The following is a 25,544-nucleotide window of genomic DNA, read 5'->3' as shown; positions in this document are numbered from 1 at the left end:
GCTTTTGTTCAAGACTAGAAATCTACCCCTTGAGCCACAGCACCACTTTGGCTTTTTCTGAGTAGATTTTATTGGAGATAAAAATCTCAGACTTTTCTGCCCAGGCTGGCTTCGAACCACAATCCTCAGATCTCAGCCTCCTTAGTAGCGAGGATTATAGGCTTGAGCCACTAGTGTCCAGCAGAAAGATTTTGTTTTGTTTTTTGGGGGTTTTTTTTGGGGGGGGTCTGATCTTGGGGCCTGAACTCTGGGCCTGGGTGCTGTCCCTCAGCTCTTCAGCTCAAGGCTAGCACTCTACCTCTTGAGCCACAGCACCACTTCTGGCTTTTTTCTTATGTGGTGCTGAGGAATCGAATCCAGGGCATCGAGCATGCAAGGCAAGCACTCTACCACTGAGCCACCTTCCCAGCCCCAGAAAGAAAGTTTTTATGTGTTCATCTTTCTTTGGTACTGGATATTCTCAGTGATTCCTCCCAAAAGCATTATGTTTAACTGCTTCTCTTTTATTAACAGCTGATATCATCTCAACCGTTGAGTTTAACTACTCTGGAGATCTTCTTGCAACCGGAGACAAGGGTGGCAGAGTGGTCATTTTTCAGCGGGAACAAGAGGTCAGTAACTTAAAATCCACAAACCAAATGGAATCATTCAACTTGCCTGTATAATTACAAAGGAAGCAAAATTATTTTCTCAGGACTGCATTTCCCTCACCTTTGGTTTTGGTTTTGTCTTATTAACTATGGAGACTCCTCTTCCAGACATGATCTCAGAGGTGAGGGAGATGTGAGCTGCACTGCCTAGTCCCAGAGGACTGTCGCTTACCTGGAGTGAAGGCCAGTCCCCGCCTGCTCACTGGTTAACAGATCAGGCTGGGATGGGGTGAAACGTGTGGGCCTTCATCTGAGGACGGGGTAGCCAGCGGAGCTGCTCGTGACCCCTTTCCTCCAGCTGTCTGCTGTCCGCAGGCATGAGCACCTGGGCCGTACTTGCTGCAACTGATAGACACAAGAATCCTAGAAATAAATGACCCTCACTGCTCCACCTCCAAAGACTTTCCCCTGAGCTGGGTAGGGTAGTCGGACCCAAACCTTAAGTTGTGGATGGTCAAGGCCTTACAATTCGGGTGGGGTGAGGAATGCTGTAATTGGATGGTGACTGCTCTGATTCCTGAGAGGGTGGCCAGATTGGCAGGTGATGCTGATTTATTTTGTCCTTTGTGACTTAGAACTGTGTGTTGGTGGACTTTAGGCTTCTGTAACAAAGTGGGACATGGTGAGGGGAGAAAATATGTAAGAGAACTAAGTCCCTAGCACACACACAGGAAATCACACAGTAGAGGAGCTCCCACCTCTTGTTCTTGGTGGTAAATGCTGGGCAGTAGGTAGAAACCAGCACAGTTGCAGAAGCTTCAAGTAGCATTTTGAATCTCCTCGGAATATTTGGTCTGAATTCAGAGATTAAAAAGGAGCACCTATCCAGACGTAACAACTTTTAGTTAACACACATATTAAAGCATTAGGATTTTAGCTATTGACTATAGAGAATTGAGTGGGAGAAAGCTGTAGGCGCACAGATCACTGTGAGCCGCACCCGCTGCGCACAGGTCCTCCTTCCACTTTCCATCTTACTTAACCACCGCTGCCCTTCAGAGCTGCAGAGCAGTGGTGTGAGTGCTATAAATTTGCCTAGGCAGCACCTTGCCTGGAATGAGAGTTGAACTCAGCCCCACACTGTCCTGTCCTGTCCTGTCCTGTCCGCCCTCTTCCCCCCCCTCCCCCGCCACTCCCAAATCACAGAGTCATGCCTAGCCTCCCTGGATCTTTCTACTACAGCTTCTTTTTGTACTTGCAGGGTCTCGTACTTAAAGAGGGTGACCACATGGGGCCCTCCACTTAGCAGCTGCACGGCTTGTATGCATCACTCTGCCACTGCCTGTGAATTGCCTCTGGTTGGCATGTGTGCAGTGTCTAGGTCACACTGCCACAGAAGCTGGTGTGGCACCACAGCTGCTCCACCTCCGCTCCCCGTGAGCTGCCTCAGCCCAGCTCACAGCCTTGCTTCTCTAGATCCCACATCTGCAAGGGGGGCAGAGGCCAGGGAGGGCGTGTCCGCAGGACAGGCCTGGCCTTAAAATAGCGGCGTTCCACAGACCTGGACACGCAGTGACAGGCCTGAGCGATACTAAAAATAAGCAGTAACAGTAACCGAGCTTCATCTGTGAGAGGGGTTTTTTGTTTGGTTGGTTTTGTCCAGGATCTTTTTTAACTTTTTCTTGTCTCAGCAAGGCAAAATTTACTTCTGCATAAGAGTGCGCCATCAGCCAAAACTGTGGCAAGCAAGCACACAGCCGTTTCCTTTGTAAAAATACGTGTGCTTTTATAGTTAAGCTGCAGTACTGAAATTTCTCTGTATTGTGCTTATTTATTAACACAGCTGTCATGTTTCCTTGCAGAATAAAAGCCGTCCTCATTCTAGGGGAGAATATAATGTTTACAGTACCTTTCAAAGTCATGAACCAGAGTTTGACTATTTGAAAAGTCTAGAAATTGAGGAAAAAATTAATAAAATTAGGTGGTTGCCACAACAGAATGCTGCACATTTTCTACTCTCTACAAATGGTAAGAAATCTTTAAGTAGCTTTTTTATTTAATGTTTTATGTTTTATTTTCTATATATCATATTCTTATTTTTAAGTAGCTCTAAAGGTTGTTTGTGTTTTAAACTTTGGGAGGGAATTAACACCAAGGATGAAAAGTGGTAGGTTAAAAATTCAAAGCATGCAAAAACCAAAAAAAAAACCTAGTACTACACTCCACTACTGTGTAGTGTATATGTGCCTTTTTCCTTATTTATTGTATAGAAGAGATTGTCTGTCTGTAGTTGGAAATATTTGTGTCCACAACCTCCTGGCTTAAATCCCCAACAGAGAACCAGAGTTGTCTAGTACAGCATTCAGGTAATCGTGATGCATGTTACTGGTGGTTTTTCTTTTAATATGAAGAATGAGGTTTTTATTTTCAGATAAAACTATTAAATTATGGAAAATAAGTGAACGGGATAAAAGAGCAGAAGGTTATAACTTGAAAGATGAAGACGGACGGCTCCGAGACCCATTTAGAATTACTGCACTACGGGTATACACACATTTCCTTTAACCTTTTTTGAGCACTTTTCAGAAATGATCAGAAACCATGTTCCATCAGCTGTCTAGAGACAGAACCAGGCTTCGCCCTCGTGACTGCTGGGCACCATTCAGAACGGTCACACCAGCACTCATTTGTGTGTGTTAAAATGGGGTTCTTGTCTGTGGACTTGGCTCAGTGGGTAGAGCTCCTGCCTAGAAGCTTGAAACCCTGAATTCAGAACCCATCGCCACCAAAAGATAACTAAGGGAGCTGGGAAGGTGGCTTAGTAGTACAGTGCTTGCCCAGCAGTAATGAAGCCCTGGGTTCAATTTCTCATTACCACATAAACAGGAAAAGCCAGAAGTGGAGCTGTGGCCCAAATGGTAGAGTGCTAGCCTTGAGCAAAAGAAACTCAGGGACAGTGCCCAGGCCCAGAGTTCAAGCCTCAGGACTGGCACAAAAAATCACCAACACCAAAAGTCATGCATTAGCCTGGGTGTGTAGTGGCACCCATGAGCTGCGCCTGGACGGGCTGGGGCGGGTGGGGTCAGGCCCACTTCTGGATGAGATAGTGTAAGACACTAGAGTAAGGAAGGGACAGAGCTAATGGAATTTCTTTGACAGGGAGGGCACGCCAGTCCTCCTGTTAGCATTCGTGATGAAATGTTTGCATTCCTCTTCGGGTACGATGTGAAGTGCCCTTATTTATTAAGATCTAGTAATATCTATGATACCAGGTAAACTTGAAACCCCAGTCTCCTAATTGGTACACACCATCAAAACAGTGTCTCTAGTGTAATGAAATACCACGTGGGGATTAGGCAAACTGGACCGTACCCAGATAATAAGTCTGGGGAGACGTGAAAAATGCTGCCCAGGACAAGCTCAGCAGAAACCTCAGCACTGGGCAGGAGCAGCGCCGTGGCACGCTGGTGCTGGAGATTTCCCGTGAAGTTTAAGCCCTTGTCACCCTGTGCGTCCCCCATTGAGGGTGTCACAGGCGTCACCTGACCTGCTTCCCAAGAGGCCCAGCAGGCCAGCTGCACAGATCCTCCCACACCCTGGGCCTGCCAGCGGTCCAGGCTGAGGCCAGCCCTCCGTCCCCCAGAGATGGCCGTTGTGGAGGTGGGTTCCAGGCCGCCGCTCTCACCGTTTGCAGCAGCTGCCCTCAGGCCAGCGAAGGAGGTGCAACGTTAGGCTTAGGTGTAGTTTGTAAGAACCAGGATGTTGTTGTCCTCTAACACTGGTGGTTTCTGAAGTCCTCACTTTGAGAACTGCAGGTGCTAAGCTGTTGACCTCATGGAAACAAGGAAGCTTGGTAGTGAGTGCTGCACTAAGTTCTACTTGGGACCCGTCCCTCGCCCTGTACCCAGCTGTGTGTGTGTGTGTGTGTGTGTGTGTGTGTGTGTGTGTGTGTGTGTGTGTGTGTTCACAGCACCACTTAGGTCTTAGTGTGACTTTATTTCATCCCACTTATTTAACCTCCATCAAATCAGTCTTATCACTAAGTGAAGCCTGTTAGAAGTACAGGGTTATTTTGTTTTGTTTTTGCTCAGGGCTAGTGCTGGCTCCACTTTTGGCTTTTTTGCGGGGCAGGGGGTAGTTTATGGGAGATACCCCAGCCAGCTCAGATCTCAACCCTCAGATTTCAGCCTCCTGAGTAGCTGGGATTATAGGTGTGACCAACACCGACCTGAGAGAAGTACAGTTTTGTATCGGCCTCAGGGAGGGTATGGGGGTCATATGTAGACTTAGTTTCCTATTTCTCTCACAATTCAGAGTGGATTATTTGTGTTACTTTATGTAGGCAAGTCAGAAATACTGCTGTTTCAATATTTTTTCCCAGATCTTTAATATTAGAAGGGGGGGTTAGTTGTAAGGATTCCTTATTCCTATTACAGCTACCACAGGCATTGATTAGTTAGACACATTAGTTAGGGTCATACTGGTGTTTTTTATCCCGCATGTAGTAAAACTAGCCCTTTTTGTTTTAGGGAACCCCAGGGCATGGGTTACAACAAGAGCAGTATCATGTCAAAACACACATTTCCCTAAGGTCATTTTTGCAGAATCTGGCCAGAGAAAACAGTTGAGATTCTCCATAGCCTTTGGGGCTCCCTTCTGGTTTAATAACAGAATAAGCAAGAATGTGAATGCTCCCCTTCTAGTGCTTCCCTTGCAGAGGTTAGTAGGCCCCTGGCCTTCCTTACCTCGTGTGCTGTGGACCCTGTCCCTCACGGCCAGTGCCTGTCAAGGTGCTCTGACCAGGCCTTGCTGTCTGTTGCCTTTTAGTGTACCCACCCATTTCCTGGGAGCCTCCCTGACCTCATACAGGGGCTGGGGAATAGGGCTGCTTTTTTGTGCTGCTGTTACCTTTAATGAGGTATGACTACACACGTAGAGGTGTCTGTAGTCAATGCATAGATGTTACACCCATGTGGCCAGCTCCAGATCAACAGTGCTGGCACAGAGACTGGGGTCACTGATCTGCGAGAGGGTGTCTGAGCACCAGCTGTGAGGGCCAGGGGCCCGGGTTCCCGGCCTTCCAAGCGCTTGCTGTCCAGCATCTCAGTCATGGCCACTGGGCACATCCAGCAAAGTGGAGCCTCAGTGCCACAGAAACTGTTAGTGAGGGCAGCTGCCCTTCAATCCACCAGGGTGAGCAAACCTAAATGGGCACAGCCAGGGGAACTTGGAGGGAACAGCGCAGGCCATTCTGAACCTGTCATCCCTACCACTAATTGGTTATCTGGATGCTGCCTATACAAAGCTTGTATTTGTTTTCTGCTCTGAATGTTCCAGTCTTAGGCTACCCTTGTATTGAATTACTATTTCCTTCCATTTTTAGGTTCCGATATTGAAGCCCATGGACCTTATGGTAGAAGCAAGTCCACGACGAATTTTTGCCAATGCTCACACGTATCATATCAATTCCATTTCAGTAAATAGTGATCATGAAACATATCTGTCTGCAGATGACCTGCGAATTAACCTATGGCATTTAGAAATCACAGATAGAAGTTTTAGTATCCTTCCACAGATGGCTGTCTCTCCGATTCTCTCTCCTGGGCATTGGCCTTCATGCACCACAGAGTCTAAGCTTCCTAGTAGCCTGTAATGTCAGTTCTCTGTGACTTAATGTCCCAAAGATGACCCATTTCTTTTGCCTCAGTAGAAGTTCTCTATAAGGGATTGACCTGAAACTCGCCGCCCACCACGTGCAGTCAGGGTTTATTTGAAAAGTCCGTGCTGGCGTACTTTTTTCTTCCAATTTTACACATAGGTAATGAGGTAGAAAATGTGGCTTCGGGGCTGGGAAGGTGGCTCAGTGGTAGAGCACTTGCCTTGCATGCCTGAGGCCCTGGGTTCGATTCCTCAGCACCACATAAGCAAAAAGAAAAAAGCCGGAAGTGGTGCTGTGGCTCTAGTGGTAGAGCGCTAGCCTTGAGCTGAAGAGCTGAGGGACAGTGCCCAGGCCCAGAGTTCAGGCCCACGACCGGACCAAAAAAAAAAGAAAATGTGGCTTCGATTAGGGTACTATTCAGAGCTCTCAGCCAGTGGCATTACTGGAGCTCCTGTAGTTCCATGTAGTCCACCCCGCCTGCTTGCCCTCCAGTGGACTGTCCGGTCCCTGCCTGGCTGTATCTGGGGCTCTGGTGGGAGCTCCACGTGCTATTGGCACCTCTGGTCACAGGTTCTCACCAAACCCAGGGCCTGCCTCTGTGCCTACAATGCTCAGTCCTGCACTGGTGTCCTGAGCAGTTTCCAGGTTCTGTCTTTGCGAGGCTTTTCCAGGACTCCACCCTGCAAACTCCCAGTGGTTTCAGCCTTTCAGGGGCCCAGCTTGGTTCCTTACCTTGGAGGCCATGGACTCCTCCTGGTCCTTCCCCACCGCAGCTTGCACTCAAGCAGAGCAGCCAGGAGCATCCTTCTCTAGTCTCTGGGCCCTGCCTCCCTCTGTGGGAGGGGGCTGTGACATGAGCTGTAGGTTCAAGTTTTTAGTTTACTCGGTGTCTTCCACTGGAAGCTAAGTCTGTTGCTGGCTTTTCCAGAGCTGGACTCTGCTCTTGTTTTGAATGATTGATTCTTCTGCTTGACAGCCAGCTAAAGTCAGATATTAGAGAAGCAAAACCTTGTCAGAGCGCTCATTTGCCATCCCTTGTGGACAGCAGTGTGGGTTTTGAGTGTGTAGTGCTCGTTTCCTTCCTTCATATCATTCATGTGCACTGTTGAAGGTAGAGATCGCAGGACAGTAGAAGCAACAGCATTGTGAAAGCAGGGCCGTCAGGCGGGCATGTCCCTGGTGTGACTCACGTCCACCTTAACATGCTGCTGTGGCACAGCCTGCGTATGCTCAGCCTCCCGGAGTCCTGGGGGAAACTTGTCCACCATTCCCCACCCTTGGCTGGCATCCCAAGCCAGTCAGCTGCTAGCTCAGCCCCTGCACACCTCCTTAACCATGCTCTCCAGACATTGTGGACATCAAACCCGCCAACATGGAGGAGCTGACCGAGGTCATCACCGCAGCTGAGCTCCACCCACACCAATGCAACGTGTTCGTCTACAGCAGCAGCAAAGGGACCATCCGGCTGTGTGACATGCGCTCCTCTGCCCTGTGTGACCGGCACTCCAAGTGTAAGTCCCCCCACAGACGACAGGCGCTCCCGGTGTATGTCCACACGGATGACAGGCACTCCCAAGAATAACTCCCCGCAGACAACAGGTACTCCTGGTGTAGGTCCCACACACAGACAGCAGGCACTCCGGGTGTAAGTCCCACACACAGACGACAGTCACTCCAAGTGACTCAGGTGGTAGAGCTCTAGCTTTGAACACAAAAGCTGAGGGAGATTGTAAGGCTGAGTTCACACCCCAGTACTGGCAGCAAATGAAAACCACAGTGTCGCGTACCAGGGCACGAGTCCTGGAAAACTTCCTGTCGCCCTGCACCGCCCACCGCCACTGGGGGCACAGTGCACCCTCACTCAGCCTGCCTGCCTCTGCGGGCCGGGGGCTCCCTGCAGAGCTGTGGCGGCGGCGGCAGCAGTGCAGGCAGAAGGCGTTCCGAGGGAGCCCTCGGCAGCCCTGAGAGCTCAGGAATGAGGATTGTTGCTTTATTAGAATTCCTGTGGCAGAGATGCGGTGTTTTCACTGTATCCCCTGTGCTTTTAGACAACTGCTCACTTGTGTGGGAAATGCGCAGCATTAGTGCTAGGTGTTGACAGCTGCCCTCAGGTTAGCCTCCTGGCAAATGTCACAGTGAGAAGAGAGGAGGCAAAGCCAAAGCACACCTTCCTCTGCATGGGGTGCCAGGACACCTCGTGTGACAGCCACCGTGGTGACAGCGCCCAGCTGCAGCAGGGGCACGTCCCTCCAGCCCCAAAGGAGCAGCGGGAGCCCTTGCCTTTATTGCTACTGCTCACTGGAGAACAACCCCCGGGCCGACAGCCGTGGCTGTGGCTGATCAGCACTGCACTGCCCAGGGAGGCGGGTAGTCAGCCCAGCACATAGGAGAGAGACAGAGACGTGCCACTGTGTCACGTCTGCCTGCGGTGAGCGATGGAGCAGCAGATGCCATGCCCTGGTCTGGTGCCCAGTGAGCACAGTTTTTCACACTAAGAGTCTTGGGCTTGTGCCGAGGTCCTGCACCCAAGTGCCCATCGGGACGCTCAGAGGCCTTGTCCGTGAAATACTGGTTGAGAGCGGTGAGGGGTGGCGTCCTCCCCTGGTCCTTACTGGTGAACGTCCAGGCTGCAGCATCTCTGTGAAGGAGCTGCATTCTGCTGACCTGAAACAAGATGGACATGTTTTGTTTTGCAGTTTTTGAAGAGCCCGAAGACCCCAGCAGTAGGTCCTTCTTCTCAGAAATAATTTCATCTATATCCGACGTCAAGTTCAGCCACAGCGGTCGGTACATGATGACCAGAGACTACCTGTCGGTGAAGGTGTGGGACCTCAACATGGAGAGCAGGCCTGTGGAGACCCACCAGGTGCATGAGTACCTGCGCAGCAAGCTCTGCTCCCTCTACGAGAACGACTGCATCTTTGACAAGTTCGAGTGCTGCTGGGACGGGTCGGACAGGTGAGCCCTCCTCCAGAGCCTGCGTCCCGCGGGGCTCCCCGGGGCCCAGGGCAGGACAGTGTTCTCTGGCCCTCTGGGTTGATGAGGCCTAGGTGGGGGGGTGGGGGTCGGAGCGGACTTTGCCCCTTATTTATCGTCCAGCTGCGCTCAGGCAGAGGCGAAGCCTGCGTGCGGACGTGCGTGCGTGCGGACGTGCGTGCGTGCGGACGTGCGGACGTGCGTGCATGCATGTGGAAAGCTCAGTGAGTGCCCAAAGCCAGTGAGAAACCACGAGAGCGGACAGGACCAGGTCACTCCGGCCAGCACGGCCTTGCCTCACTTCCCCTCTGCGTTTGGGGACGTGGTGCCCAGCCTCTCTGATTTGTTTTGTGCACGTTTCTTAAGGAATTATTTCTGATGCTATTGGGAGCTAGGTCTTTAATATCATAACCAAGAAAATCAGATTGCCGAAGATGAAAGGGGACCATCTTACATCAATCAGTATATAGAACTTTGTTCAGAACTTAAGTAAGCAGTTCTGCTTCTGGCCACCACTGACTTGACATGCTAGGACACCCTCCAGCATCATACACAGAAGCGGGTGTGGTCATGCCCTGCTGCCATCCCAGTCCCTAGAAGATGAGAGCAGAGGATCATAAGCTTGAGGAACCCCTGTACTGTGTAGCCAAACCCTTTGACACCTAGAAGGGCCAGCTGAGATACTGTCTCTTGAGATGCCAGTCGAGTTCACACACACACTAGGGAGGCTTCACAAGGCCTACAACTGAAGAGAGAGCATTGAGCTCGGAAAGGAAAGCGAGCCCCGGAGTGCTGGCTGATCTGAGCCTTGGTGTGTGCAGGGGTGGAGGCTGAGGCTGAACCTCCACAGGGCACAGAGCTGAGGCTGGGTAGCTTCTGTCCTTTGACCAGGTGAATTTTTTTGCCTGACACCTTGGATACCAATGCCTGCCCTGAGTTGTGCTGAGCCTCGCGCTGAGTCCGAGGTTCGTCTCAGCGGCCTGTGTCTGTCTGTCTCAGCCACCTGTGTCTGTCTGTCTCAGCTGCCTGTGTCTGTCCGACTCCGCTGCCTGTGTCTGTTTGACTCCGCTGTCTGTCTGTCTGTCTCGGCCATCTATGTGTGAGGGAGGAAGCTTCCCGGGCCTGTTTTCAGACCCACGTTCTGGCCTGGAGTGTTCTGTGGCTTCAAGACCATTCCTGAGATGACAGCTCAGTGCCACACACAGGCTGGAGGCCCCTCTGCCTTTCAGCAAGCAGGAGACAAAGCCTTCGTTTTGCTCCCCACTGCTCTAGGTAGAGCATTTTGTTCCCCAGTAGGGACCACTCACGAATCCTGTCTGACCTTGTGAGGACAGGTGGGTCCTAGTCCTGTGATGGACCTCCCTCCCCACTCAGGTCTCAGGACTCCCCAGGGTAAAGGAGATAAACAGCTCCTGGCAGCAGACTGCAGAAACTAAGGATTTAAATGTGGAGATTTCAGATCACAGGATAGAAGGTAAGGGTCCCTAAAACAGTTACAGAGTAAAGAAAAGAACCACACCCCGAACAAGAAACCACAAGACTATTAAAAATGACTTCGGGAGATTGGAAAGAAATCAAAACTTCAAGGAGTGGAAGAGGCAGTGTGCATTTAGTCCAGTGTGGATTTAGAGTACATCTCAGGTTAGCTAAAGAGATCTTGAGTCACAGAACTGGAGAGCATCAGAACAGGCAGCCAGAGGAACAGAGAGCATGAAAGGTGGAGGCCTGGGAAGGAGATAGTGCAGAACCCAGGAATGCAGAGCTGTGGGGAGGTAGTACGTGACGTGATGACAAAACCCATTGTTTTATACCATTACTATGCACTAGTGAAGTGCTAGGTCTAGGAATCTTCTGCAACCTGACAGAAAAGACAGAAGCCCAGCTGGCTGCGGGCACGGGGCACATATCATATGAGATCGCAGGATGCCTAAAGCAGCCTGGAAGCCAGGTGCTGGTGACTTGTGCCTGTAATTCTAGTTACTTGGGAGGCTGAGACCTCAGGATCCATGGTTCAGAACCAGCCTGGGCAGAAAAGTCTATGACTCATTTCCAGTTAATCAACAAAAAGCTGGAAGTTCCAGCTGTGGCTCAAGTGGTAGAACACCAGCCTTGAGTGAAAAAGCTGAGGAACAGCCCTGAAGCCCTGGGTTAAAGCCAAAGAAAAGAAAATAGAAGGAGGCCTGGGAAGGTGGCTCAGTGGTAGAGCGCTTGCCTTGCATGCTCAAGGCCCTGGGTTCGATTCCTCAGCACCACATTAGCAGAAAAAGCCGGAAGTGGCGCTGTGGCTCAAGTGGTAGAGCACTATCCTTGAGCTGAAGAGCTGAGGGACAGTGCCCAGGCCCAGAAGTTCAGCCCCTACAACCAACAAAAAAAAAAAAGAAGAAGAAGAAAAAGAAAGAAAATAGAAGGTATTAGAAGGGCAACATTTTGTGGAGAGTCGACACTGAGGCTGGGAATGCACTTCACAGGGCAGCCTGCCTCAGTCTCTGTGTTGCCATGACCAAAGCCTGGGGCTGGTGATTTACAAAGACAGTTCATTGATCCTCCAGCTGAGTGCACTGTTGGTGGAAGCTGAGTCCAAGATCCGAGCAGCCCGTCTGCTGAGCCTTCAGTGAGGGCCTCCGATGGCACCACGCACAGGAGCCCGGGAGGGGGGAGCGCCTGATTACCTGGAAGTTAGAAGAGAGAGGAAGCGGGGCGGGGGGGGGGGGGAGCGCCTGATTACCTGGAAGTTAGAAGAGAGAGGAAGCTAAAGAGCCGGCGCACAGCAGCCCACGGTCATGACCCCAACCAGAGAACTGACTTGTGGACAAGAAAATCCTTTGTGGAGGCCAATCCCTCCTGACCCCAGCACTTGCCGACGCCACACCCCTCAGGACATGCAGCTCTGGAGTTGGCTCTCTGCTCTGCCCATCGCAGAGCCAGAAGCCCTGCTCTGTGCCGAGAGAATGCCGAGAGCTTAGGTGGAGATGGCGGCCTGGTGGGGCCCGCCTGGCCGAGCCTCGGGGTGGAAGTGCAGTTGCTGCTGCTGCCGCTGCCAGACCTCCAGTGGGAGAGCCGGGCCACCCAGCAGAGCAGCTTGGCTGGGAAGCAGAGGAGAGCTGCGGGGAGCAGGGCTGGTGCCTCAGCCGGCAGGAGGGTGCTGGCAGGCCCCAGGGGACCCGGGCCAGCAGCCGAGGCCCAGAGCCCTCCACGCCCCACAGACAGATGAGCTGTGAGTGCTGAAGAACGGCAAATGAGCCAGCGCCTTTCACTCTGGGGACAAACCATGGCGCACCCTATCGTCCCAGTCACTCAGGAGGCCCATCTGGAGGAGCACAGTTTGAGACCAGACCAGGCAGAACAGTCCAGGAAAAACCATCTCCAAATGACCAGCTAAGCAGGCCAGGTCAGGCCTCGGGCCCTGGGGTTGAAGTAAACCGGTGGGTGCACAGGGTCTTCTGAGTTGGTTTTCTGGTGTGAAGGTTTTGATGAGTAGGCAGGAAGAGCCCTGAGCACGCACAGTGACAAGGGAGGGCACAGATGCGAAGCCAGGAAGGTGGCAGCCGCCCCCAAACGGGCACTCCGGGCCAGTGGGGCGGGGGGGGGGGGGGGGGGCACGGCCCTGGTCACATGCGGCAGCATTTGAGCCGCGTGGTGGGGGCGGGCATCTTGCGGGAGTTCTGGCTGGAGACACTTGCAGTCCCAGTCCCGTGGCACTGCCCTGTGAGGAGCGTGGGGAGCATTCGGGATCCGGCACCAGGTGGCCACGGCACGTGCGTGCTCGGCCTCCCTGAGGAACTCATTGTGGCTGCGGCTTCATGGGCAAGTTCTGTTTTTTTGGAGGGGAGGGGTGTTGGAAGTCTGACTGGCTAGCCTGGAACTTGAGTTTAAAATCTAAGGGATAGCACCCAGACCCTGAGTTCAAGTCCCAGTACTTGCACAAAAAAAAGGGGGGGGAGGAAAAGATGAGAAAGAAAATTCTAGGATCACAGGCGTGTGGCCATCTTGGCTTGAAAGAAGCGTCTCTCTAGTGTATACTAATTATAAGAAGACAGAGTTCACCACGATGCCGGGTATACGTACGTGCTGCAGCCACACACAGCCCTCCCCTCTGCATGGTTCCTGTGACCTGAGCTTAGAAAGTGGAAGCCCCCTGCTGACAGCGCCCCCTGCTGACAGCGCCCGCCGCCGCTTGCCGCACACTCACCGTCTCGCTTCTTGTCTTGCACAGCGCGATCATGACGGGCTCCTACAACAACTTCTTTCGGATGTTTGATAGAAACTCTCGGAGGGATGTTACCCTGGAAGCTTCGAGAGAGAACAGCAAACCGCGAAGCAGCCTGAAGCCCCGGAAGGTGTGCGCGGGAGGGAAGAGGAAGAAGGACGAGATCAGTGTGGACAGTCTGGACTTCAACAAGAAGATCCTCCACACGGCCTGGCACCCCACGGACAACATCATTGCTGTAGCTGCCACCAATAACTTGTATATATTCCAGGACAAAATCAACTAACCATGCCGACCACAGGACCCAGCCTTGTGCAAGGTGAAGGCCGTCATCCTGTGAGAGAAGAGGCGGCGGCGGCCTCTCCACTAAGAACAGTGAGCGCTCCCCGCCGCCCTTCACAAACACGAGAGAGCGGCGGCCTCCGCTGTGCTCTTCCACCGAGAGCCTCTGCTGCAGTCCTGGCCCAGAGAGCGATCGGTGCTGCTGCTCAAGGGAAAACCCACTCAAAGAACTGGTGGACATTGCTCGGTAATGGCCGTTATTCACACAAAATAAATGTATTTATTTAAGTCTGAGCCTTCCTTTTCGGTTTATAGACCAAGAACCTAACATCAAGAGAATGGGTCTCATCAAGTCTCTTTCTCTGCCACCCCTGGGCCTTCACTTGGACTTGCTGTGGACAAGGTCCAGGGCCCTCACTGGCCTTCCAGCCCGGGTGGGCGTGCGTGTGTGCGTGGACGGACACACCGAGCAGCCTGAGCTGACCCACCATTGTAGCTACACCATACCTCTGGTGTGACCACTAATAAACACAACACATTATTACGTGTTTTTAATCCAAGCATAAGTATTGTGTTTATTTGCTTCAGTTGTGCAGAGTGACACTATGCAGAATTACTTTCTGAGCAAATTGAGAGGCTTGCATGCTCCCTTGACAGAACGGTGGCGTGTTCTGGACTCGAGTGAAGCAGTCCCAGGCTGCATTGGTTTCTTCAGGTCATGACTCTAGAGACAGAGTTGAGTCCACTTCTGAGAAAGAGCAACAAAGTTACTGCTACAAAGATTACTGCCTGGCTCACAGTAAGGCCTCAAATTCTTTTTAATAAAAAGAATGGGGAGAAAACATACTTTAAAATTTTTCCTATGTCAGGGCTGGGAATGTGGCTCAGTGGTAGAGCGCTTGCCTAAAATGCATGAAGCCCTGGGTTCAATTCCTCAGAACCAGATAAACAGAAAAAAGCAGAAGTGGTGCTGTGGCTCAAATGGTAGAGTGCTAGCCTTGAGCACAGACAGGCTCACAAACAGACCCTAGGCCCTGAATTCAAGCCCCAGGACCAGCCCCCCCCAAAAAAAAAAATTGCCTAGGTTATATGCGTGCTAGATTTCATATTGCATTTCAGGCCAGACCCGGTGCTTTCTTTGGCGTACTTTAAAAGAATGTTAGGGCTGAGAATATCAGAAATCAAGATTTCTCCATTACAAGGTGTACCAACATACTTGACCAAAGCGTGGGGTACAGGCACGAGCCATCCTCGTGGGACGGGCCGGCAGTGGGCCTGAGTGCCACCCTGACTCCACGCTTGAAATTGAGACCTGAAAAGAAGCAGCTCTCACACTGTGTCTTGCTTGTGACACATGGACAATGACATGGGGAACAGAGCTGTCAAAGCTGGTCCTTGAGAGACATTCCAGTAAAACAACTGCGTGTTTCCACAGGGCCACACTTTACCAAAGTCACATGGCTCCTGGATCTGCGTCTTCCCTGCCACCTCAGGACATGGGGGAGGGCATGGCCGGCCCTATGGCCCCTTGGGCTTCTCTCCACATGGTTGCACCATCTGGCAGGCTGGGTACCCCGTCTCAGCTGACCCAAGTCCCTGGCAGATCCGGGTACCCTGTCTCAGCTGACCCAAGTCCCTGGCAGACCTGGATATTCCCATCTCAGCTGACCCAAGTCTGATCAGGATGTCCTCAGCTCTGGGTCCCCACAATACAGTGCAGCCTGACATCCATTCTGAGAAGTAGGAAGTTCTGCGCGCTCTTCCCTTTATGTTGGCTGGACTGATCCTACCCTGGGGTAGGTTAAGGTGTTTACGTGCGTGGATGTTTTGTTTACATTCAAGCTTATGAAATATCTGCCCTTTACATGCTCACATTTTTTCTTCGGTTACAAGTTAGTTAGAAATCTGTTCTTGGAAGTTAATTCTGTCAATTATTTGCTAAGAAGTCTGGATGTGGATTTTTTAAAGAGAAAGACAGCTTAAATGAGTAAGCTTTCTTCTTATGGGTAAACTGGTCATGGCCAGTCTTTCCCGTGAAACCGGGCTCTCTGGCCACTGGTGAATGCCAAGTGGAAACTTTCCCACTCTTTCCGTAACTTAGAAGCTTCCCCAACTGAGTGCCGCAGCGCCACCCGGCTGGGCCAGAGAAGGGCTTGGATGGCAGGTGGGACCATTCCATAACCCAGGGGCACACATTTGGTCACCGGCGATGGCTCAGACTTCAACGTGGCGTACTGCACCCCTGGAGAGTGGAGGCGAGATCCTGCTTGCCAATCGCCTCTGCACACCTGGCTGGCCCCATCTACAGCCCTGGCAGGAGCATGCCACACACAGCATCTCCACAGGGCCAACAAAACCCCTCAGTCAGTTATGGGACCAAGGACTGAAGTCATGGCTCAAGTAGTAGAGCACCAGGTGTAGGCAAAGCGAGAGCACCAGGTCCTGAGTTCAATCCTAGTACCCTGCCAAAAACTGAAACCGCTGTGTGTCCCGATTTCACCGTCAGAATGATACTTTCTATCATAGCTTTTAAGATGATCGGGATGGGAAGGTGGCTCAGTGGCAGAGCGCTTGCCTGGCATGCATGAAGCCCTGGGTTCCATTCCTCAGTTCCACAAACACAGAAAAAGCCAGAAGTGGTGCTGTGGTTCAAGTGGTAGAGCGCTAGCTTTGAGCAAAAGAAGCTCAGGGACAGCACCCAAGCCCTGAGTTCAAGCCCCAGGAAAGAGATGAGAAGGACGTAGACTACCCCTCCAAAGTTTCCCTCAGAGGAAACTTGAGAAAAGCCATGGGACAAGTGGGAGAATCCTGTAAAATTTGTGGGGTTTAATTTTTTTTTTGTTCCAGTCCTGGGGCTTGCACTCAGGGCCTGGGCACTGTCCCTGAGTTTTTGTGCTCACGTCTAGTAGTGCTCTACCACTTGAACCCAGTTCCACCTCCTGCTTTTTGATGGTTAACTGAAGATAAGTGTCACCGACATTCCTAGCCAGGCTGGCTTTGAACCATGATACAGGTATGAGCCACCAGTGCCCTGCAAATGTGCCTGTTCTCTAAGGATGGAAAGTAATTTACTCCAAGAACTTCTAGTAAGATATTTATTCTCAAAAATCTAAATACCCAAGTGCAGCATGTACTTCTATGGTTCTATCAGAAAGGTACTTTCTAATAAAGTTTTAAATTAGCAATACCCATACAGTACCGAAAAATCCTGCCCTGCCTTTGAACCTTGCGTAGACACATGTGTACTTCATCTCTCCCATTCCTACACAAAGCTGTTATCCTGCGGCCAGGCCTATCTCAGTTCCCCACACGGCAGGCCTTGCTTCTCCCCATAGTGTGCAGCTCTAGCTCTGTGAGCTCCTGGGAATCTGCATCTCTAACAGGGCCAGAAATAAAAGGAGTCAGTATTAAAAACAACCAGCTGGCTGGGCACTGGCAGCTCACACCTGTAATCCTAGCTCCTCTGGAGGCTGATATATGAGGTTTGTGACTTACAGCCATACTGGGCAAGAAAGCCCGTGAGACTCTTAACTCCAATTAACTACCAGGAAAAAAAAAAAAGTGGAGCTGTAGTGCACAGTGGTAGAGCACTCGCCTTGCGTGAGAGCTCAGGCCCTGAATTCAACCCCACCACTGACAGACACACAAAAAACACCAGGAGGCTCTAACAGGCCTAGAAGAGCATAGAGGGCTCCTGCACATCTTCCATCATATAATCCGACAAGGCTTAAGACCAAATTTGAGTACAGTTCTAACTGCCCTGCGGCTTTCATCTTACCCGGCTCCTGTGTCTTCTTGTCTAGGATTTTCAGTGCTTAAGTTGTCCTCTTCCAGGGTTTCTCTTTCATGTCCTTGACACTTTGAAGACTATAGACAGCTGTTTTGTTTTTTGTTTTTTTTTTGGTCGGTCGTGGGGCCTGAACTCTGGGCCTGGGCGCTGTCCTTCAGCTCTTCAGCTCAAGGCGAGCGCTCTACCACTTGAGCTACAGCGCCACTTCCGGTTTTCTGGTGGTTTATTGGAGATAGGAGTCTCAAGGTCTCTCCTGCCCGGGCTGGCTTTGAACCTTGATCCTCAGATCTCAACCTCCTGAGTAGCTAGGATTACAGGCGTGAGCCACCAGCGCCCGGCTTAGACAGCTGTTTTATAGGACCCCCCCCCCCAACTTAGGATTTTTTCAGGATTCAAGTGCCGTTATGCATTTAGCAAACACTAGATGATGTGGCCTTCCTTCTGCATTAGATCAGAAAGCAGGTGCCGTCTACCATTCTTTTTCTATGCTATTATTCTCTGTGTGGTCTACATCTCAAAGGAAGCCAGTGACGTCCCTTTCGGTTTTGTGGCTTCCTAACGCACGTTTTCTATCCCCTCCTGCATTGAGTTCCACAAAGCAAGAGCACCTATCTGTGCTGGAAATCATTGTCTCACCACCGTGCCCCACAGCCCCACTTCTGGCAACTCAGGGAGTTCTTCAGGATGGACACAGCTCTCTCCTCTCCTCTGGACCTTCACTTGCAGTTTTCAAGCAGGGGCCTGAACTCAGGGCCAGCATTAAGTCTCTGGTAGCTTTTTGCCCAAGGCTGGTACTCTTACCACTTGAGTCACAGTTCCACTTAAGGTTTTTGCTAGTTAATTGGGGGTCTCAAGGTCTTTTCTGCCTGGACTGGCTTTGAACTGAGGTCCTCTGATCTCAGCTTTCAGAGTAGCTAGGATTACAGGTGTGAGCCACCAGTGCCCGCCCCCTTTTATCTCAGTTTTAATGTAACCTGGAAATCACTGTTAGTTTGTCCACTCTTCCCCCTTGAGACTATGTCAGCTTGCTGAGCCAGTCTCCTACGTCAAGACATTACATTCGCAAGTAGTGGCCTGATGTCAAATCACAATTCTTTGGGTCGGGCACCAGTGGCTCATACCTGTAATCCTAGCTATTTGGGGCAGAGATCAAAAGGATTACATTTCTAGGCCATCCTGTGCAACAGGTGTGTGAGACCCCATTCTCAATGCTACACACCCTCATCAGCTGGGGCAGCAAATGTGAGTCTAGACCCAGCAAAAAGTAAAATCCAATCTCAGAAATTAAGTAGAGCAAAAACGGTTGAAGACGTGGCTCACATGGTAGAGTACCTGCCTAAAGCAAGCACAGCAAGAACGGCAAGAAAAAATTGGAACGATGCAATGCTTTGGTATCTTATCAAAGACTCTTATTCGGTGGATAAAGAATGGTGACTTGCTGTCCAGAAAGGCTGCTCCCTCCAGCCGTCGTTCCCCCTGCAGGCTGAGGGGCCTTCCAACTCCAGATCAACAATGCTGGGGGGAAGGGGGGACACAAAGGTGTCTGCACCCAGCACACAGGTCCCTTATCACAGAATGCAGCTATCTGCAGTTTCCTGGCAGCAAGTGTAAGCAGGTCTGAGTAGCGGGAGGTGAGGGACTCGGGCCCCCGGAGTCGTGTGCATGCGGACGTCTGCGCACGGGTAAATGCAGAAAGTACATCAGGCTTGCCTGTTTTAAATGAGCCGCGTGTACTGTGGTGTCTCGTGGGCATCTGAAGCCCTGACTGACGGGGTCGCCTCCAGCAGCCCCCCAGTGTGAGGGTGGTAAGGAAGGCCAAGCGCTGGCTTTGTCCGGCATCTCAGCTGCCTGGCAGGACGTGGTCAGGGGATCCCGAGCGATGCTTTCTCGCGTGGTCTCTCAGCGGCACAATACCACCCAAACCCAACAGAACAAGCAGACCGTTCTGGTCTAAACTTTTTGCTATAAAACCACAAGGAACTCACTTGCCCAGAGTTTTTTTCTTTGCATTACAAGAGATTTGAACTCAAGGCCTCTTGCTCCATGGGCACACCGTCGAGCTATGCCTCTGGCCGCTTTTGGGTGGTTATTTTAGAACAGGGTCTCACTTCCCAGCATGGTTAGGATTACAAGCACACCACTGCATCGAGCTTCCTTTCTGTGGAGACGGGTCTTGCAGCCTCTCTTCGTGTGTTAGCCTGGTACCACAAGCCTTCCGGTCTCAGCCTCCCACATAGCTTGGGAATAACGTGCACCCACTTTGGGTGCTCTTTTGGGAATTAAGTGTACCCAGCTTGGAGCTGAGGAGTCACACACTTTCTAACCTTTCTGCCATGGATGGCCGCAGAATTCCAATCCTCTCATTCTCAGCCTCCCAGGTCTCCTGATGACAGGGGAGGGCACAGGCACAGTGACCTCCGACTAACCCCAGCTACTCAGAGCCAGCCTGGGCAGGAGGCATGGATGAAGTGATAGAACAGCTGTGCACAATGCTGCCACCACTAGCCCTCTCCACATGAAATGGCCACAAGCCAGTGCTTTCAAGTGCATCACTAATAAACAACTCTTACAGCATGCTGCTTATTCTAACACTGAATAAACTGTGAAAGATTAAACAGGATATAGACAGCTATCAAAGAGGCAGCCATTTAAAAAATAATGCTTTGGCCAGGCACTGGTGGCTCATGTCTGTCATCCTAGCTACTCAGGAAGCTGAGATCTGAGGATCGCAGTTCAAAGCCAGCCTGAGCAGGAAAGTCCATGAGACTCTTATCTCCAATAAACCACTAGAAAACCGGAAGTGGTGCTGTGGCTCAAGTGGTAGAGCACTCACCTTGAGTTGAAGAGCACTAGGACAGCGCTCAAGCCAAGTTAAAGCCCCACGACCAAAAAAAAAAAAAAAAGCTGGAGTGGAGTTGTGACTCAAGTGGTAGAGCACTGGCCCTGGGCAAAAGTACAGGGACTAAGTCCTAGATCCAGCACATTAGGGAGGAAATCATGCTATAGAAAAAGGATGAAGAACGCGCAATAGGCCGGGCTGAATAGAAGCTTTTTTATTTGTTTTTATTAACTCATTTCAATATTCGCTGAAAGATTTGGCAGATTCATGGTTTCACTATGTCCAGTCCTTCAAAGGAAACATTTGCTTACAGTAAAGCTGATTGCTAAAAGCACACAAAACTTGCACACAAGGGATTCATGCTGCAACCTAGCAGAAGCTGAGTGTGGAGGGGCGGCTGCCTGACCGCCAGGCGGAGTCTCACTGCTGGGAGCGGACTGCACGGGCGTCTGCACACGTCCCTTGTGGCTATTTTGTACTCTATGGTTCACACGGTCAAGTGTTCTTTATAGACAACCAGCTTTCATTTCAATTACATACATCGTATTTTCTATCGTAGTTTAATTGTAAGGCCACAATATTCCTTTTAGGCAAACTTCTTAATGTAGGGAGTTTACTATCAACATTATTCATTCTTTTGAAATATAAAGTGTATCAGCTGAATTAAGGTTACAGATAATTTTTAAATAGTGCATACATCATGACTTGTTCATTACAATTATTTATACTATTTATACCTAATACCCAAAGGAAACTTACTATCAAAGTTTACAGTAAGCATCCGTCTGACACGCTTGTCCACTGATCCCAGTGTAGTGACAGGTCAGCATGAGTTCAACGTCTGCTCTTCCATTCCATCTACCAAGTTAGGAAAGCCGCGTTTACAGAACAAACACAAGGGGTGCGCCGCCCTCAGACCACGATGGCTCTCCAGCTGGGCCGGCTCCGACGCTATCCCCACTATCCCCGCTGCGAGTAGGTCGGTGCTGCGCTCCATCAGAAGGTGCTGGTGGAGGGGGTCAAGCGCCTTCCAATGTAGATCCTAGCGGAAAGGCGGCGCCGTTAGTACATGCACCCCGGACCTGGGCAGTCTGCCTGCAAGTGTCAATGGGGGCTGCCCCTTGCAGACCTCTTGCACAAATTGCTGATACATAACCTGTATTACCAAAACTTTTGAAACATCACTTACGTTCTGGCAGACAAAGTGGGATAGCAGCGGGGGCAGGGCTCACTGGCAAATGTGCTGTGTGCACTTGGCTCCCAGTATCATTTAAAAAGCAGGTTGGGGGGGCTGGGAAGGTGGCTCAGTGGTAGAGTGCTTGCCTCACATGCATAAGGCTCTGGGTTCGATTCCTTGGCACCACATTAACCAGAAAAAAACGGAACCAGAAGTGGTGCTGTGGCTCAAGTGGTAGAATACTAACTTGAGCTGAAGAGCTGAGGGACAGCACCCAGGCCCAGAGTTCAGGCCATAACCGACAAAAAAAAAAAAAAAGAATGAGACCTAGTCTGCTGGGCCACACCAACAGTGTCTGGGGACAGGGACAACTGAGCCATCTGCAGGCCTTTCCATCCTGTCCCTGGGCCTCCAACACATGCCCTGGCCAACCTAGCTGGAAAGCCACACAGACCTCCTACCCAGTGCTGTACGCCACAGGGCCCCGTGAAGCCACCCCGGGCACAGAGGCTGCAGAGGACCCTGAAGCACAGCGGCTCTGTTCCCTCCTTCGTTTCCTGCTCTGGCTTAATCCACAGGTGCACTCGCTCAGCCTCACACTGCAGCTACAAGGACTGCAAGGAGGTGGAGACCCGCTGAGGCGAGCAGACCCTGTCCTGCTGGGGGCCTGGCAAGCCGCTGACCATCAGTGCACTCACCACAGAGGACCAGAGGGAAAAGCCCACCGGCCATGTCACCTACCCCAATCCGATGGCCAGCAGATGAGAGAGCAGCAGAGAAGGAAGGAAGACCTTGAGAAACTCAGCTGAGAATATGCCCCCTTTCTTCATGACGCTGGTGTTCCTCATGCTCAGCGTAGCTGTGCGCTTTGGGTGCTTAAAAAGGAACTCCCTAGGGAATTTAAATGGTCAGAGATGCGTGTCCGACACTGTTCTGTCCAGAGAAGCACCCACCCACATCCCACAAGACTTACTTTGGGGGGATATTTTCTGGCCGGCTTGACCAGTCCCATATCCAATCTGAGTTTTTCTTCAAGATGCTTTCAACTTCTCTCCTTCTCTCAATATAATCTTCCTCGGACTAAGAGCAAATATTTATATACACAGATCAGCCTGTCACATCACACCAGACAACATGAGGTCAGTAAGCGGAAGGCAGAGCCCAGAGACACGCGCCTGCGCCTCAGACATGTCCACGACAGAGCCCCACGGGGCTCCTCCCTGAGGACAGTGCGCATACAGCACCCTTGAGTGCCTCCAGGAAGTGATGTGACAGGAGGGCGGTGACTATGGTTAGAGTGGAAGAAAACATCAATCCAGAACAGCCCAACATAGGCAAGGCCAGATCCACAGATACTGCACCCCAAGCAAGGTGAAAAGATGCTGACAGACTGAGGGAGAAGAAACGCTTATCACAATTTTAGTAAAGCCAGGCTCCAGTGGCTCACACCTGTCATCCTAGCTCCTCAGGAGGCTGAGATCTGAGGATGGCAGTTCAAAGCCAGCCCAGGTAGGAAAGTCTGTGAGACTCTTTTCTCCAGTTAGCCATCAGAAAACCAGAAGTGGGTCTGTGGCTCAAGTGGTAATCACCTCGAGCTGAAGAGCTCAGGGACATGACCAAAAAAAAAAAAGAGATAAGCCTGGTGGATCATATCAAATCTATAATCCTAGCTACTTGGGAGACTGAGCTGATCTAAGGAATACAGTTCAAAGCCAGCCCAGGCAGAAAAGTCCATGGGGCTCATCTCCAATTAACCATCAGAAAATCAGAAGTGAAGTTTGGTTCAAAGTGGTAGAACACTAGCCTTGAACTAGCCTTGAGCAAAAGAACTCAGGGACAGCACCCAGGCCTTGAGTTTCAGCCCCACAAGTGACCAAAAAGAAGGTAATGGGTCCTGAGCCGCTATGTTGGTGGAAGCCGACTCGCACTCACTGCCCAGCTATGGCCACCGCTTCACAGGCCATCCCCCGCCTCTCCTGGCTGTAGGCATGAGACCCACCACACAAGCCAGCTACCTGCTGTCAAGGCAGCTCACCTGCCCCTGCACGGCTCCTCAGCTTACCTGAGAGCTGTTTTTTTCCCCAATGCTGTGTGTGTCCACTTCAGAAACCCTGGTGGTGTCCTGTGGTGTCTGCGAGCGAGGTGGGCTTGGTGATGAAGTGGAAAAAAGGGGAGAACAGAAAAACTATGTGAGCACCATCACTGAAACAGAAATCCCCAAACCCCAAAGTAGGAGCTATTGCCTGGCCAGGACAGGGGTACCTGCCAGTGCCTGGATCCCTCCACCACCAGAACAGAACCAAACGGACTCTTGTGGCAGACAAGGCTGGTGGCTCAGCCTCAGGGAGAGGCTGCAGAGTCAGCTCCACCCTTGAGACCCCTGACCTCCACGTCCACCTCAAACCTTGAATTCTTCCTAGCTGCTGCTAACCAGGAGCCCTCTGACACAAGCAAAAGAGGGTGAGAGTGAAACTCCAGACCCGGGGACAGGAGGGCCCAACTCTTTACCGCTAACCTGTCTGTTCCTAGCTTTGCCAGGCACTTTTCAGGCACCTGATGGCAAAGTTCCTTTTATAAGGACGGCTGCAGGAGGCTCTCCCAATGCACCCTCAGGTGCAGAAGCCCAGACCCCTCCAAGCTGCGCATGTCCGCGCGCGTGCGCGCGCCACTGCTCAGCCCCAACAACTCCCACCCCAGGGCACCAGCACTGTCATGCACACACCTGCAGAAACCTACCTGTCACAGTGAGAACTCTTGGAGCTACTTCGTCCAGATTCATGCTGGGCATCCAGAAGAATTTTTTCCATGTCACCATTATAAATCGAAACTGAGGCTGGAACACTGCTCCCGTTCCCATTACTGCTAAAGTGCAATTCTACCCAGGAGCCTGAAGAGGCCAAAAGAGGAACAGTTGGACACATGGACTCACTCCCATCTGGTCATCACATGTAACCCGCCCGCCCTTCCACTCCCAAGAGCAACTGCGGAAGCACATAATGAACCTGCTCCTCCACCCCACCTCAACACAGCCTCCAGCCCTCTTCCAGCACTGGCATTACTAGTCCACAGTTCCCCTCTCGATCCAAGAGACCAGCCCGTGGGCCTGAGGCCACGTGTGGACGCGTCTGCATCTCTTCCACCCCTTCATAGCATACAGATGTTCCCGAAGCCTGCAGTCTCCAGAGACTCATTCCTTTTGTCTTGCACTCAATTTTTGTTTTGTTTTTCCAATCCTGGGGCTTGAACTCAAGGCATAGGAGCTGTCCCCTCAGCCTCTCTGTGCTCAAAGCTAGTGCTCTATCACTTGAGCCACAGTGCCACTTGCAGCTTTTTTGAGTTTACTGGAGATGATTCTCACAGGGACTTTTCTGCCTGGGCTGGCTTTGAACCACATTCCTCAGATCTCAGCCTCCCGAACAGCTAGAATTACAGGCGTGGGCCACCATGGCCCAGCCTTTATGCTCAATTTTTAGAAGAAAAAAACCTGTCCAACTAGACATGGTAGCACACACCTATAATTCCAGCATTTGTGAGACTAAAGTAAGAAGAACCCAAGTTCAAGACCAGCCTGCCCTACGTAGTAGTGAGACCTGACTGAAGAGACAAATAAACTAATAAAAGCTTGAGTCTTTGCCACTTCCCTGTTATTTGTCTAAGCTCAAGCACAGTATGTCCTATCAGAGGACCATGTGACCCATCCTCTACCCAAGCCTAAGTGTTAGACACACTCTTACAATTAGGAGATGTAATAATGCACCATTAAACATTTTTAAATGCTTTAAACTTGACCTTGACCTGGTGCCAGGCTGGCCTGAAACTTGACCTTGAGCCAGGCCCAGACTGGCCTGAACATGCCATCCCCACCTCAGCCTCCCAAGCGCCAGGATCACAGATATGAGCCACCAAACTCAGCAGAGTTCTAACTCTCAACCTACTTCCTCACTGCAGGAGCGCAGTATCCCTGAAAGCCTGTAAAATTCACCTTTGCAGCTTTTCTGTATTACTTTTTTTTTTTGGGGGGGGG

General features: G+C 51.2%; 2 protein-coding genes across 3 annotated transcripts; one reads left to right on the top strand and one right to left on the bottom strand.

Annotated features, from left to right (window-relative positions):
* The first annotated feature begins 468 nt into the window (after nt 1-468).
* On the top strand, nt 469-14,268 carry Ppp2r2d (protein phosphatase 2, regulatory subunit B, delta). 2 transcript variants are annotated; one of them, XM_013021977.1, is made up of 7 exons: nt 469-611; nt 2,453-2,618; nt 3,022-3,134; nt 5,974-6,151; nt 7,596-7,760; nt 8,946-9,207; nt 13,439-14,005. In XM_013021977.1, the coding sequence occupies exons 4-7, from the start codon at nt 5,992-5,994 to the stop codon at nt 13,716-13,718; spliced, it is 867 nt and encodes a 288-aa protein (XP_012877431.1). In that variant the 5' UTR covers nt 469-611; nt 2,453-2,618; nt 3,022-3,134; nt 5,974-5,991; the 3' UTR covers nt 13,719-14,005. The 2 variants fall into 2 exon arrangements, with proteins under 2 accessions (XP_012877431.1, XP_012877430.1); XM_013021976.1 differs by lacking the exons at nt 469-611; nt 3,022-3,134 and having other exon boundaries at nt 2,497-2,618; nt 13,439-14,268.
* A 6,918-nt stretch (nt 14,269-21,186) lies between these two features.
* Nucleotides 21,187-24,557, bottom strand: Bnip3 (BCL2/adenovirus E1B 19kDa interacting protein 3). Its single transcript, XM_013021991.1, has 5 exons — nt 24,257-24,557; nt 23,583-23,667; nt 22,494-22,600; nt 22,262-22,411; nt 21,187-21,385 (listed from the first exon to the last, which is right to left on the bottom strand). Exons 1-5 carry the CDS (start codon nt 24,439-24,441, stop codon nt 21,340-21,342), a joined length of 573 nt encoding a protein of 190 aa, XP_012877445.1. The 5' UTR covers nt 24,442-24,557; the 3' UTR covers nt 21,187-21,339.
* Between the last annotated feature and the right edge of the window lie 987 nt (nt 24,558-25,544).

Source organism: Dipodomys ordii, unplaced genomic scaffold (assembly GCF_000151885.1).
Source record: "Dipodomys ordii isolate 6190 unplaced genomic scaffold, Dord_2.0 Scaffold58, whole genome shotgun sequence".
Classification (NCBI taxonomy): Eukaryota; Metazoa; Chordata; class Mammalia; order Rodentia; family Heteromyidae; genus Dipodomys; species Dipodomys ordii.
This window is presented reverse-complemented; position numbering and strand designations above follow the sequence as displayed.

What these genes read in the sequence shown, in the direction of transcription:
- Ppp2r2d (XM_013021976.1), top strand. Translation starts at nt 2,589, where the DNA reads ATGCTGCACATTTTCTACTCTCTACAAATG. An exon ending in GTGTGACCGGCACTCCAAGT is followed by an intron (nt 7,761 to 8,945) that starts GTAAGTCCCCCC and finishes TTTGTTTTGCAG; the next exon opens with TTTTTGAAGAGCCCGAAGAC. An exon ending in TGCTGGGACGGGTCGGACAG is followed by an intron (nt 9,208 to 13,438) that starts GTGAGCCCTCCT and finishes TGTCTTGCACAG; the next exon opens with CGCGATCATGACGGGCTCCT.
- Bnip3 (XM_013021991.1), bottom strand. Translation starts at nt 24,441, where the DNA reads ATGTGTCCAACTGTTCCTCTTTTGGCCTCTTCAGGCTCCTGGGTAGAA. An exon ending in GGGAAAAAAACAGCTCTCAG is followed by an intron (nt 22,601 to 23,582) that starts GTAAGCTGAGGA and finishes ATTTGCTCTTAG; the next exon opens with TCCGAGGAAGATTATATTGA. An exon ending in CCAGAAAATATCCCCCCAAA is followed by an intron (nt 22,412 to 22,493) that starts GTAAGTCTTGTG and finishes TAAATTCCCTAG; the next exon opens with GGAGTTCCTTTTTAAGCACC.